The 15,578-nt window shown below is 41.5% G+C and overlaps 1 protein-coding gene across 3 annotated transcripts in view; it reads right to left on the reverse strand.

The window, feature by feature from the left end:
- Positions 1-15,578, reverse strand: part of ACAD11 (acyl-CoA dehydrogenase family member 11) — a 58,850-nt gene that overhangs the window by 5,089 nt on the left and 38,183 nt on the right. For all 3 annotated transcript variants that reach the window (XM_032805868.2, XM_032805871.2, XM_075062515.1), the window contains exons 14-18: positions 5,270-5,336; positions 4,122-4,207; positions 3,832-3,903; positions 2,404-2,558; positions 90-206 (exon numbers count right to left, since the gene is read on the reverse strand). In XM_032805868.2, coding sequence (XP_032661759.1) covers positions 90-206; positions 2,404-2,558; positions 3,832-3,903; positions 4,122-4,207; positions 5,270-5,336 — 497 coding nt within the window. The remainder of the gene's footprint in view (positions 1-89; positions 207-2,403; positions 2,559-3,831; positions 3,904-4,121; positions 4,208-5,269; positions 5,337-15,578) is intronic.

Raw genomic sequence — 15,578 nt, forward strand, 5'->3', positions numbered from 1 at the left:
TAAGATAGGAGCAAATCCTGAAACTGGGTCCTTCATTACTTTAATTTTTTCCCTCAATGATCAAAAAAAACCAACCCAACCCTGTTTACCTCTTTCCTTGCTCGTGCGCTGCCCTTGGTATCAATGCTGCTGGCTGCTTTCAATGTAAGCAATCGGGCCTGCTCAATAGCGATGCGGCTTTCAGCAATCCAATGGGCAACAACCTCCTGTAGAGACATAAAGAGAAAACTGGGGGCATGAAACAGACCAACATCATCCGGGTTTCCAGAATAGCCCTTTGCCTCTCTTAGCTATACACTTGCAAAGTTTTCAATGCTGGATGTTTAAATAAGGCTCCTGGATAGAACTGGGCTGATCACGTGTACTCAGCACTTCTGAAAGTCAATCAGCCCACTTCTTCTACACGCGAGAGACCCATCAATTAAAACTAACCAGACACACAGTCAACTAATAAAAGCTTTTCTTATCCAACTACCGACCCCTTAAGCCCAAGGCCTAAGCGGACAGAGAGACAGCAGTGTGTCTTCGTGGATGTGATGGGCAATATCCAGCCTCAGAGTTGCTGTGGTTCTGCTTCAAATATCAGAGGGGTAGCCGTGTTAGTCTGGATCTGTAAAAGCAGCAAAGAATCCTGTGGCACCTTATAGACTAACAGACTTCGTCGGATGCCACCCACAAAAGCTCATGCTCCAATACGTCTGTGAGTCTATAAGGTGCCACAGGACTCCTTGCTGCTTTTGTGGTTCTGCTCTTACACTAGAATCTAAAAAGAGAGAAAAAAAGAACCACCCAACTGCCCATCCTCACTTGTTTGGCTCTTCCCATTGCTCTGGCTCTGTGCACCTGCCTGCTTGCTACTCAGACTCTCCACTCCCCTCATGCTCTGGTAGTGTTGCCTACTTCTGCTCTACTTGCACCTCCTCTCGTTGCCATTACTACCTGTTCAAACCCATCGCCCTGCAAAGTCCTTCCATGACACGCCAAAAAAAAAGTGTCAGGGACTAAGTTCAATTAGTTATCTCAAATGTTCAAATCTAGGGGGAACGAGGGGTTTCACGACCTAGGGAAACAGTTGTGCTGTGGTTCTTAATGCATTTGCCCTTTACTATTTTTGCCAATGTATTACTAATCCCACTATAGTCAATTGCACAAGCTCAGCTTGTTTGCAATAATTTAAGACCTTGATAACAGCCCTTCTATGCTGTCTTTCCTGTATGAAGCTGCCCTTCAGAGGGAACACCCTCTGGGCCATTCACAAATGATCAACATTCCATTTTGCACCTTCTGTGAACACAGCAGGCCAGAGCCTCAGTTATTGTAAGTCAATGTAGCTGAGGATCTGGCTCAATAATTTTACCCCACAATCTTGTTTCTAGGGCTATGTTTCTAAGACTATGTTAGTGTGGTTGGCAGGAGAGCGCTCCTGACACCAAAGCGCTGTTCACGCCGTTGTCACTTCCCACTGGAGACAAAGCCTAACTTTGTTTGTTTATTTGAAAGGGGCTCTGACAACGTGTGCACTTAGTGATTCCACTGTTGGACGTGCTAAATGGCAGTACTTTGGTTTTGTGTTTATTTGTTCCATGTGATGTGCTAAGATGCTTACACAGCTATTTCTAATTATATCAATTCTGTATAACCATTTTCTAGAATCTGCTGCAATCATTTCCTTCTTTCCAAACCTTCACTTTGTGGAAAAAAGACAAACAAACATTTGTGTCTGCTTGGCTGAGACCCAGAAATACTTGATGTCTGCTAACCAAAGCAAGTCTTCAGCACATCAATTTACAGACATAGAAAAACAGGCAAAGCTGTCAGAAAGGAATGTCTGGCATATCAGGCCAAATACTCAGCCTGGCCTTAACATTGATTTGCACTGGCAAAAATAAAGTTATTTTCTGGCTATGATCACACAGTGCTCAGTCAATGACTGGGCCCACAAGTCAAAGCTAGACATCTAAGTGCCCAATAATGGTGAATGCAAATTTGTGCCCGTGAAAACAAGTCCAGGGTTTGCAGATGTGCCCTGCCTCTGGAGTCCTGGTCCATAATGATCAGAGAAAACCAGCCAAAACTCTGCTACAAAATGTGTATTTAAAATACAGTGAATGGGGCTTTAGTACTTGTTAGGAAAACAACTATAGGAATTCACTCAGATTGCAGATCTTGGCACAATCAAAATCGAGACTCTCCCAACCTTAATATTTTCTTTCCTATCTGAGACAGATATTTAACCTACAGCATCTCCAGAGTTGATGGGAATTGGTGGTTACGTGTAATGCTGTCTGACATCTCAACCTTTTCTAGAGTGATTGTTACTGTGGATGTTAGAATCCCAAGCTTCCACATGAGCTAAGCAAAGGGGTATTCATAGCAAACGAGGCAAAGAGGTAGTGTGCTTACATGATGGTACAGCTTCTTCCCAAAGGTCACCCTCTGAGCTGCACGCTCACACATTATCTGTAGAGCAGATTCAGCTGCACCTATGGATCTCATGCAGTGGTGAATACGGCCTGGCCCAAGCCGACCTTGAGCGATCTCAAAACCCCTTCCTTCACCTGTGTGGTGGGAAACAAAAACAGAGAGAGGTGGGAAACAAAATGGCCACATGGAACTTATTTCAATGCTTCAAATAACAGCGCACCTCTGCTCTGAAGAAAATCAGTGGCCATACTGCAGGCATTGTCTGATGCTACCCTAGAGAGGAGCTTCTTTACAAAGATTATTTTGCAGCACTGTAGCCATTTTAATTGTTTAATACCTATACGTATTCACACAAAGCAATACACAGCAACTCCCACTCTCTTTTCAGGTCTGTCAATACTATTTGTGCCTAAGGGGTTATTATTCTGGTTTCCAGTTGGGTTTGAATTACCTAATTATTTCTTACATTTTTATCAACTTTATGGGAGTTGAGGTTTTTTAATTTGTGGTTCCCAGAGCATAACTGATGAATGTCCAACTGAAAGATCAGTTCCAAGGGTGATTCAGTAAAACTCTGATTCAGCAAAGCACTTACATGGTGGGCGAAGAAGCTACATAAATCCTAGCTTCTCCCCAGATGAGACTTGGTGTGAGTCACAGAGGTCAAAATATTCCTCCTACAAGAAGGGGCAAGAAATAACTATTGTTGCCTATGCAGAATTCTGACAAGATGAGGCTTGTTCAGGATAGCATGGCCATAGGCTACATCAGAATTCTGTTTTGAAAGACTTTGAGGCAGATCTGTCTGTTGAGAGGCCTGGGCTGTATTCAGAAGGAATTAGGAAGGAAGGAAACTTCTAAGAGGTTTGTTTGTTCTTGGATAAGAACTCCATAGCCTTTGCTTTGGCCTGCCACAGTGCAGGAGGAATTCTGGCACTGCTGGTACAGCAACCATATCTACTTAAAAACCAAGAAGATAAAAACTAAGAGTATTCTGCAATGTTAGGTTATTGGAGGAGGGGGAAAAAGATAACATTCTGAACCCTTTTCCTGGCTGAGCAGAAGGTCAATAGGTTGGAAACAGATTAAGCACAATTTGTCTCCTCTTCATAGCAGAAGAGGAGACAACTCAGATGCTGCAGACTAGTAAGAGATGTTTTGAGGCAGAAAAGTACCGCTAAGGGACTGTGTGCTGGCCCAATTCAACCCCTGTTGACACTACTGTCAAGAATGAAATTCTCTCTCCAAGAGGCAGCTAAACATATAAAGGAAGAACAAAAGCTTAAGGGCATATTCCTTACATAGTAAGGTTATTCATCACAGCTTTCATCAGATTTTAAAAGGACACAATTACTTTGTTAGTGTCATTGCAGTGACTTTCAAAGAACAGTTACCAGTGAAGCTCACCTAGTATTAAATTGGAAGCAGGTACTCGCACTTCATTAAAATGTATTTCAAAATGTCCACCGTGGGGCTGATCTAATCACACAAAGAAAAAGCAAAATATCCATATATAAAATTGGTTCTAGCCAATATTCACTCACAAATTACAGGTGCTCAGTACTGATGTTCCTATTAGATATGCATTCGAAGAGTGTCTTTAGTACTTTATGTTTATAGTATAATTATTACTCCTGAGATCCTGAGTAGGCTAATACAAATGCAAATATGTCTGATAATTACGATTTCATCCTTACCCAAGTAGCCAAACACGGAAAGGGGTCTTATAAGTTTCAAGCCTGGTATGTCCAGTGGAACTATGATCATACTGTGCTGTCTGTACCTGATCAAGATAAAAGTAACAGTTAGGAGAAATCTCAATAGCTATTTTAGATTTTTTTTTTTTAAGTACAACTTTTAAAAAGCTTTGTATGATCTGTGCTCTCCTGTGCTACACATGTGGGTGGAGATGTAGGAGAAAGACGTGTTTAAGAATGGGGAGCAAGGGGGAGAAGTGATGGTAAAATGCTGTGCCCAGGGGGGCTGCGCAGCTGGACATCAGGTTCCAACACTCAGAGAAGGGTGCCAGATACGTGTGCGCCCTGAGTGTTAGCCTAAGGTTCCATAGTAAGCATCAAAATAGATGCCTTCATATTTTTCTCTCTGCTTGATGTACATGTAACTACAATACATTATGTCAGGAATAGTTGGGTTGAGAAGACTGAGGAAATACTAAGGTCCCTGCTTTCAGAACTTGTGGTATGAATGAACTGTTAAACTCCGTGATTCAATTAACTTTTCCATGTATACTGGCATCTCGATCTTGCCCCATTTAAGTTAATGGGAGTTTTGGCATTAACTTCAGCAGGAGCAGGATTCAGGCCTTTTGATTTGATTCTTGCACTAAGTTTTTCTGATCTGACAAACTGTGTATAGTTTTGCCTTTATTAATATTCATAGAACCATTCCATCCTCTAGTTATGCTTCAATAACACAATTAAATGAATTAAAAATGTAAACCAGGTCTGGTGGTAGGCTTTAGTTTTAAAAAGTGAGTATTCATTACGTTGATTTTAAAGGAAACATTTTCAAAAGGCTGAAGGGAGAACTAAAGACATTAAGGCCATATGTTTGTCCTTGATCCAATCCATACAGATCAAGAGTACCTTATGACTTGGACCCTTTATCTGAGAAATTCTGAAGTTCGGTCAGTTAGATTTCTGAGGGTACGTGTATGGCCTAAGGTTCCATTTCGAAACCATACTCAACTGTAACTGACCAATGCAATTAAAATGGTTCCATGTAAAGGTGTTTTGAGCAATGGCTGGTTCAATAAATGGGTTTTTTCTTTGGATGTCTTTCCTTGGATCCTGAACAAATGTCTCCGTAACCATTTAATTCTTACCTGGATGCAGAAAGATTTTTATTTTTGGCCATCACAATTGCGACTTTGCAATTTGTATTCCCAGCCCCTAAAAACACAAGAAATCGCTTTTCACATAAAAATCTCTCTAGGGAAGTAATTTAATGAAGGTTCACAGAACAGCTTCTTACAATGTTTCTTTAGTGTAACCATGGCAAAGGTGAGGTATCTATTATCTATGCTGTTTCTGGGCTATTGAATAGAAAAGGAAGTGCAACCACTTGATTAACATGAAAAAAAAATCAAACAGAAAATGGCCTGGATCCAGTTCCATCATTCATTTTTATTTTCCTAGGAAAAAGATCAAACAAGGTGCTTGAAGAGGGAGTCTAAATTAATTCCATTACCCTTGCATTTGAGCAAATAACCAAGGCAAGCACTCACTCACTCAAACCAGATGCTGCTCTCTTCAAGCACAGCCAGTTTTGTAAGCATTCTTTCTTCTCATTCAAAGCGCTTTGTTCTGGTTTCAAGACAAAACTAAACTCAATGGGAATTCTTATCTGAAAATACATCTGTAGTCTTTTGAGCCAGCCACTGCATTATCTGATATGTTTGTGTCACAGAAAACCAAAAATGTAATGGATAATCCAAAAGATTATTCTAGGACGGATTATATGGATCTAGATGACAATAGTGACTAAAAAATGACTTCTCAACAGATCTGCTCCCCCACTATGTTCTATTCAGAGACCCATCTCCTTACTTTAGTACCATCACATAGCTTTGGTCCTTTTTACATCCTACAGGAACACCATAGCTATGGGAGAATGGGCTAGATTCTATTTGACCTTGCACAACTATCAGCAGAATTGTTAAATTGCCATGACAATGCCCAATGAAGACGTCACACTTACACAGATTGTGTCACTGAGGATGGGATTTGACCGGCAGGATCTTTATTACTGGTGGTAATGAACCAAAAGCACAATTTGACTGTCAGATCCCAAGCTGAGGCTATGTCTACACTATCGCAGTAAATTGACCTAAATTACACTACGTGAGTAACACAGCTATAGTCAACACAGCTTAGGTCGATTTACTGAGGTGTTTACACTGCACTGGGTCGACAGGAGATGCTCTCCCATCAACTTACTTTATTCCTCTCTTTCCTGTTGGAATACTGGAGTCCACCAGTGAACACTCTGCCATTGATTTAGTGGGTCTTCACTAGACCTGCTAAATCGACCTCTAGTGCATCGATCGCAGCAGCATCGATCCCGCAGTAGTGTAGACATAGTCTCAAGTTTGCTGAGCTGGTAGTTAGTAAATCCATTCTGTTTATGGTGTAAAGTGAAGTGGTTATAAGGAGATCACTGAGACACAATAACACGGTAACACCACGATGACACTTTTCAAGTCACACTTCAGGGTAGTACCTCACGCTAATGGAACATCTTTTCCATACACCAAGCCGTTTTTCACTAATTCAGTACGATGGTGCGCATTTGGTATCAACTGACATTTAAACCATTCCCGTTTGAATAGCAGCTTTGAAAACTTGTGGAAATGCTGCCCCAGCAGTGCTTGAGGGGTCTCTACTGTATGGGGAAGTAGCTGGAAAGGGAGCTATGGTGACCAGAGTCAAGCTGCCATAGGAGCTTTGACGATAACTACTGCCTGGGGAGCATAGCCAGCCTGGCTTTGAAGAAAGTTGCCACCACAAAAGCACAGCCACCTTGACATAGGAACAGTCTACAGTTGCATGTCCCAAGAGTGACAAGGGTGGGAGAGATATTTACTTTCTTCTGCTAAAGAGTGCTGGCTGTTTACTTCCCTCTTTCCTGACACAACATTAGCTTTTCTTTAGGAGTGGAATTGGCAGCACTTTGTGAAACGTAAGCTGGAGATGTAAAGTTTGCAAACTGAAATATCATATTGATAGAAAAATCTCTGGAAAAAAAAAGGTCTCTTTCAAAAAAAGTCAGGAACAATTCACAAGATTCTGGATTAGTCTGAATTATACAGCAAAGTGTTCCCAAAGTGAAACACAGATGTTTCACTCAGCCGTAAAACAGATCAAGTTTGTACATAACAATGTACTGAGAAGAGAAATGGGAGTCTCTTCCAACCCCACACCCCCCCCCTTCTCTCTCTCCAGCACATCTATGGGGTAGGTTTCTAGGTAGCATTTTTGTGGAGGAACAGCTAATGTGATCGCCTGTGTCTCATGCCCCTAAGGACTCATGGTCTGTAGACTCTGGGAATTGGTCATGAATAGAGGTGATATAACTAGTAACAGATATGCGGAATAGCACTGTATAGTACATTGGTAAGTATTTTCCCAAAGCTATTTTAATTTAGCATGTGTAAAGTAAAGGGTGCAGATGAAAACACTCACAGTATCAGACTGTTGGTGCTACAGATAACACCCAGGAAAACATATGTCGCCCCTTCCACTCAACAATGTTTATCTTGTAGTTTGTAATCGATGAGTAATGGTGTTATTTTCCTAACCCTTGTGTAATGCAGCTTTCATCATAAAACCTGTTTCAGGACAAAATGTGACTTTCTGGAATTATTATTTAAATAACTGAAAATCATTTTAAACTGCATCACTGTCACATTAAAAAAAAAACTAGGAAAAAAGTTTCTATGACTCAATAATCGTATAGTCCAACAATTAGAAAAACTTTTCATTTTTAAGTTAGTGCATGGTTCAGCACTGAAACAAGACATCTGGTCAGATCTTATAAATCAATAGCACAATGGCACGGAGAAAAGGAAATATCCCAATCTTGGGTGCAGCACACAGGAGCCAGCAAACAGTGCTGAAAATGGGGGAGTCTGAGGCGAGAGATTGGAAGGGGGGGAAGGCTTGCGTGCGTGCATGTGCTTTTCTTCTCATTGACAGGACTTTAGGCAGGAAGGCTATGACAGCCACAGAGGTAGCAATGGTAGTGATCCAAGGAATGGAAGAGACAACGAAGATGACTGGATGTGGAAGCTGTGGGATGTACATTATCCTGGAGCAGGTACTTCATAGGTGCTTTGTTTGTATGAAGTGCTGCGTGATAGATCTGATGGAAGAAAAGATCTAAGTTGGGAGATGCAGGCAGAAACTACCTTTTAAAGGGGATTTGAACAGATGAGCTGAGGAACAGGTTTGCTGACTTGGAAAATGAATGGACATGGAAGGTAGTAACAGAAGGTGGGAGGGCAAAGGAGAGAAGCAGAGGGGAAGAATCAGTGGAGATAGCCAAAGCTTGGAGTCCCAGGAGGATACAGGATGACTCTCAGAAGATTGCAAGTGAGAACAAAAGACATAGGACTTGCAGCCAGAAGGAACAAAAGGAGGAAGGCCAGAGAATTACACTAACATTGGGAAGAGGCAGGTCTACATGACTGGGGACTCCCTACTAAGAGGAACAGACAGGCCTGTCACCAGAGCTGATCCAGCAAACAGATGGGTATGCTGTTTGCCAGGAGCTAAGATATAGGATGTGAACCTGAGGCTTAAAAGGATTCTAATGGGATGAGGAAAGTACCCACTGATTTGTTCCCACATGAAAGACAAAGACACTGCTGGATTCTCACTGGAATGCATCAAGGGAGACTATGCCTGGCTGGGGAAGACATTAAAGAAATGGAGGCTCAGGTGACCTTTAATAGTATTCTCTCTGTCCTTAGAGGAGGAGAGTGAAGGTAAGACCAGATTATGATGATCAACAGATGGCTCAGGCAATGGAGCTATAAGAAGGGCTTTGGGATGTTCGACCACTGGGTGGAATTCACAAATAGAGGACTGTTTTCATGGGATGGATTCCTCCTGAATAGAGAGGAAAACAGAGTGCTGGGATGGAGGCTGGCACAACTGATTAAAACAGCTTTCAACTAGGAATTAGGAGTAGACAGTTGGGAGATGCTCATGTAATCTCCATGCCTGATTCTAATGCTGAGCAGGAGGAAAATCAAGTAAGACAGAATACAGCAATGAAGAATGGAACAATAGAGGGTTGAAGAATGGACACCAAAAGGAATGTCACTGGTATTGGCACTAACAGTCAAGTAGGCAATATGGCAGTAGAATGACCATACCTAATAGAGAGAGGAATCTGGGCAAAGCCAAGCAACAACAACTAAGATATATGTACACCAATGTAAGAAGTCTGGATAACAAAATGGAAAAACTAGAATGACCGGTGCAGGAGGTGAAAACAGATATAATAGCAATAACAGAAACATGGTGGAATAATTATCATGACTGAAGTACAGGTATTGAAGGGTATGTACTGCTAAAGAAAGACAGAAATAAAGACAAAGGTGGTGGAGTAGCATTGTATATTAATGACAAGATAGACTGTAAAAAAATTAAAAGTGATAGAAAGATAAAACAATCTGGTTGGGTCAAAATCACTTTGGAGAAGAAAGAGGCTCTATGAGGATAGTGCTTGGAGTATGCTACAGACCCCCGAGAATCTGTTCTGAACATGAAGAGAGACCTATTTAATATTTTTAAAGAAATCAACACTACCAGGAATTGTGTAATTGTGGAAGACTTTAATTTCCCAGCTATAGATTGCAGGACAAGTGATACTATACTCCTAGATGTGATAGCTTACAGATTTCTTCACCAAATGGTCACCAAACCAACAAAATATGATGTCATTTTAGATTTAGTATTGGTAAATATCAAGGACTTCATAGAAGAACTGGTTGTAGAGGGCAGCCTTGGTTTGAGTGATCATGAGCTAATTCAGTTTAAACTAAATGGAAGGATAGACAAAAATTGGTCGGCAACTAAGGTCCTTGATTTCAAAAGGATAAACTTTAAAAAATTAAGAGAAGTAGCTGGAAAAGTGGACTAGACTGAAGAACTCAAGAATCTGAATGTGGAGGAAGCTTGGAATTAGTTTAAGTCAAAAACTTGCAGAAACCACCTGGAGCCTGCATCCCGAGCAAGGGGGAAAAATTCATAGGGAAGGGTTTCAGACCAGACTGGATGAACAAGCATCTCAAACCAATTATTAAGAGAAAACAGAAAGCTTACAAGGAATAGAAGACGGGATAGATCAGCAAGGAAAGCTACCTGTTAGAGGTCAGAAAGTTTAAGGATAAATTGAGAACTGCCAAAATCCAAGGAGAGTTAGACCTAGGAATAGGAAATTAAAACCAATAGTAAAAGATTCTTTAGCCATATAAATGTAAAGAAAAGAAGAAGTGTGACTGTTAAACCCTGAGGATGGGGTGGAGATTAAAGATTATCTAGGCATGGCCCAGCACCTAAACAAATACTTTGCCTCAGTTTTAAATAAGGGTAATGAGGAGCTTGGAGTAGTGGCAGGGTGGTTAATGGAAATGCATATTTGGAAGCAGAAATTACCAAATCCAAAGTGGAAATCAAACTCAATTTAATGGGACCAAATGGGGGTGGGGAGGAGAGATTTACCATCCAAGAATATTAAAGGAATTGGCACATGAAGTTGCAAGCCCATCAGCAAGGATTTTTAATGAATCCGTAAACTCGGTGGTCATATTCTATGACTGAACAATTAATAATATAGTACCTATTTTTCAAAAAGGGAAATAAAGTGATCCAGGAAACTACAGGTTCATTTGACCTCAATTGTGTTCAGGGTCTTAGAACACATTTTGAAAGAGAAAGTAGTTATGGACATAGAGGTAAATGATATTTGGGATAAAATGCAACATGGTTTTACAAAAAGTAGGTGGTGGCAGACCAACTTGTTCTCCTTCTTTGAAAAGATAACAGGTTTTCCAGACAAAGGAAATGCAATAGATTTAATCTGGATTTCAGTAAGGCATTTGATACAGTTCCACAGGGGAAATTGTTAGTTAAATTGGAGAAGATGGGGATTAATATGAGAATTGAAAGGTGGGTAAGGAACTGGTTATAGAGGAAACTACAACGGGTCATACTGAAAGGTGAACTGTCAGGCTAGAGGGAGGTTATTAAGGCAGTTCCTCTAGGACCAGTCTTGGGACCAATCTTATTTAACATTTCCATTAATGAGCTTGGCACAAGAAGTGGGAATGTCCTAATAAAATTTGAGGATGACCAAAAGTTGGGAGATATTGCCAATACAGGAGGAAGACTGGAACATCATACAAGAAGATTTGGATGACCTTGAAACCTAGAGCAATAGAAATGGGATGAAATTTAATATTGCAAAGTGCAAGGTCATCCATTTAGGGACTAATAACTTGAATTTTTGCTATAAGCTAGGGACATATCGGTTGGAAGCAACCAAGCAGGAGAAAGACCTGGGTGTACTGGTCAATCACAGGATGTCTATGAGAAGGGAGAGGAGTCATTTAAGTTAAGAGCCAATGGTGGCACAAGAACAAATGGTTATAAACTGGCCATCAACAAATTTAGGCATGAAATTAGACAAATTTCTAACCATCAGAGAGGAGTGAAGTTCTGGAACAGCCTTCCAAGGAGAGCAATGGGGGCAAAAAAAACCTAACTGGCTTCAAGATTGAGCTTGGTAAGTTTATGGAGGGGACAGTATGAAGGGACGGTGGCATGTGGTCCATCTGCAACAGCTAGTAGAAAATATCTCCAGTGGCCGGTGATGGGACACTAGATGGGGAGGGCTCTGAGTTACTACAGTGAATTCTTTATCACGTGTCTGGCTGATGAGCCTTGCTGACAGGCTCAGGGTCTAACTGATCACCATATTTGGGGTCAGGATGGAACTTTCGCCCAGTCTCAGAGGCCCTGGGCCTTTTTCACTTTCCTCTGCAGCATGGACCATGGGTCACTTGCTGGCTTGAACTAGAGTAAATAGTGGATTTTCTGTAACTTTTAAAGTCCATAAATCATGATTTGAGGACTTCAGTTACTCAGCCAGAGATTGTGTGATTATCACAGGAATGGGTGGATGAGGTTCTGTGGCCTATGGTGCACAGGAAGCCAGAGTTTTCAACATAAGCAGAGTTTCCCATTCCTCATGGAAAGAGGGAAAAACTGCTTTCCATTTTTTCCCACCCTCAAAAGTCAAAAGGTCTGATAATCATATGATTTTTTCCATCCTAGAAAAGAACTGTAAGAATCAGAGAGAGATCTCTGTTCCAGGGTGAGACAAAAAGAAGACTCATGTGCTTCTGCAAGTCCGAAATTCAATCTTGTTTACAAACCAATTTAGTATTTATTACATTTTATTAAACAAAAACAGAACTCAGAGAAGCTGGGACTGCCATTTTGGCAGGAATTAATAGTAAGACTGCAGGAAACCCAATGTTCAACAAATGGGAATAGCAGACTTTGAATGCTGACTGCAAGTACATTTCAATATGTATATTAGCCAAATTCTAATTAGCTGTCCTTATTTTTATTTCTTCAGAAGTTGGCCAAAATGTTTAGATTATAACTCTGTCAAGACTTGGAAAATGAGGTCTGGTTAGCCATGTTAGTTAATATGTTTTTAAACACTCCGTGGCATCTTATGCAGAACAGAGATAAAGGTATTTAAAAACATGTTAGCTGATTATGGTCAACTCTGTTTTTTCTGTGATACTACTCTAAATTCCCTGTGTGTGGTTCCAAACTAAAGAAATGCATGTTCATAATTACCTACTTTTACTCAATTGCACTTAAAAAAGAGATAAAATGAGTCCATTGCTGATGAAGAGTATCAACTCTTCCCTTAAGAGAGAATATGTGTCCGCTTCTCTTAAGGAAGCAGCTGTGAGACCCTTGCTCAAGAAGCCAAAGTTTGATACTTACAATCTGGTTATGTATTGTCCAGCACCTACTCTTTCCTTCTGGGTTCAGGTTATAGAGACGGTTAGAGCAAGCCAACTCTTGGTATTTAGATGCCAAGAATATCCTTGACCCTGGTTGCTCTGGGTATAGACCCAAATGTGCCACAGACTGCACTGTGGACTTCTAGATTACCTTCTCCTGCTAACAAAGATTGTGTATCCATGCCGATATTTATTGATCTATTGGCTACCTTCAAGGCCATTGATGAAAAGGTGTTATTGACAGTCCTGTAGGTAGTAGCTACAGTGTGCAGAGCTGCTCTTGGGTAACAGGCTGAGGGTGGTGTTAGGCTTTCTCCTAAAAGTGCTGTCAGGTGTAGTTCCACTGGATTCCAACCTGTGTCCCCTCTTGTTCAATATGAGCCAACGACTAAGAGGGTTAGTCAGTAAGCATGGGCTGTGGTGCTTTTGATAAGTTGTTGACACCCAACTCTATATTTTTATCTCATCCCACCCAGGCACTGCTGATAAATGCCTTATTCAGTGTTTGAGGGAGACTGAAGCATGGATGAGAGCTAACTGCTTGAAGCTCAATCCAGATAAGTACAAGGTATTGCTGAATAGGTTGTACAAGGGGACAGGGGGAGCATGGGTGTGTGGAAGAGAAGCAATCAGAAGTCACAGTGAGAATTATTCCGTTGTTGTTCCTGAGGATGGTTGCCAATTATATGTAGCTAGAGCTCACAATCTGGGGGGTGGGGGGTTAGAGCCCCAAGTGCTGTTAGTTTCAGGAAAGGTTCCACCCCTTCCCCCTGATCTGACTATGAATTTGTGGTAGTTTCCCTCAGTTATGGGCCTTGCTACTGTGATCTGTGCCTACATCAACTCAAGAGTAGATTATTGCAATATACTGGATCTGGTCTACCTTTTGTGGGAGGTCTGCGAAGGAACAAACATTGGCCTTCTTTTGCTTCTTCATGATATATAAAGAAGGCCAGAATGTTATATTTTTTTTTAAAGAAACTAACTAAAAAAAACCCGCTTGTTGTTTCCCCCCACACACACACTGTTAAGGTGATAGACCTCACACTAAACACGTCCCAGTGGCCCCCCAGCAAAACCAGGAGAGACCAATGCCACCAGCTGATCTTTCTGAAAGTAAAGTAAATCAAGAGGGATAAAATTAACAACAGAAAAGCCCCAGAGAGGAGGTGGTGTTATCCTCTTCTATCATAAAGAAAACAAACAAAAAAGTGGTGCACTACCCCAGTGTTAGGGCAAAAAACTTGGATCAGCTATAATTCAACCACAGTTGCCCACTTTCACGCAGAAAATAAGCACCCTGACTTCCACAATAAGCCAAAAATCAGCCTAATCCCATTTCAAAACAAGGCCAAAACAAGCCAATCCTTAAGAACCCCAACACTCTATCTGACTAGATTCCACCCGGCATGGTGAGACTGTGGTGGGCCAGCTGCAGTGCACCCCTGACTACCTTTACCCCTGCCTGCCAGGAACCGATCCCCGCCCCCCGCAAAAAAGCAGCAGCAACAAGCTACAACAAGCAACAAGCTAAAAACCAAAAACTAGCCAACAAGCAATTCATAAGCCAATTAAGCCAAAAACAAGTCCAATTTCTGCATTTTTTTCATGGGTTTGGCATGGCTGAATTCAACCCCGAAACTGAAATTGGTGCAGAATCTCGCAGCTCTGTTATTAAACAGAGTTTGTTGCCCCAAAAAGATGCCATCGGTGCTCTGTGAATTGCCCTGGCTGCCTGATCTTCAGTTATAAGGTGTTGGTTTTGATTTATCCTGTCTTGTGATTTGTATGTTTGAGAGAGTACCTCCTTTTCTGTGCCACCCTGCCATGAGCAGTCAGCAGAGGCATCTGAGCTGCAGGCCTGTCAGAGTCAGAGAGTGAGCTGGTCTCAAGTTGTTCTCATTGAGGGGTCCTGAATATTGCTCCTCTCGCCTTCTCCTTCAAAATAGTCCAAATTTGTTAATCTTTAGGTCATGCTGCAAGGCTGAACTATTTCCCCAGGTTGTTAGGAAACACGGAGCATAACAAGGGCTAGCATATATGAGGGATGAAGTGCCAGTTGGGCTTGGTTTATGTGGCTGGTTATGTTTTGGAGGCAAGGAGTGGCTGCTGGCTTTATTTTTGATGCTGCTGTACACTCAGCTTTTTAGCAAAGGCAACAAGCAGCGCCCACGCAGAGCTCTCCTGTACTTAGTCAAAAACAGCCTGTCACACCCGCTAAGCTAAACAAAGTTCAGTATCATTTTAAAATTTACTCCACTCCTTAAAAGCCCCCCCTGCCTTATTTATTTATTTCAAGTGTGCTACTGCTTTTTAAACCCTAAAGGTTATATTATACTTTCTCTCCCCTGCCTGGGAAAGGGGCTCTACCCTACATCTTCCAAAGCTGAGTCTGAAGAGTTCGAGCATGGTGGAACTCCAGCTTCCACCTTTTGGGACATCAAACACATAATCTGTCAAATCAAGATTTTTCCAGAGTCTGCCTATTGGCCAGTAACATTGCTAACAACACCATTTTAGAATCATAGACTATCAGGGTTGGAAGGGACCACAGAAGATTATAGGCCAATCCCCAGAC

This window comes from Chelonoidis abingdonii, chromosome 2, assembly GCF_003597395.2.
Source record: "Chelonoidis abingdonii isolate Lonesome George chromosome 2, CheloAbing_2.0, whole genome shotgun sequence".
Lineage (NCBI taxonomy): Eukaryota > Metazoa > Chordata > Testudines > Testudinidae > Chelonoidis > Chelonoidis abingdonii.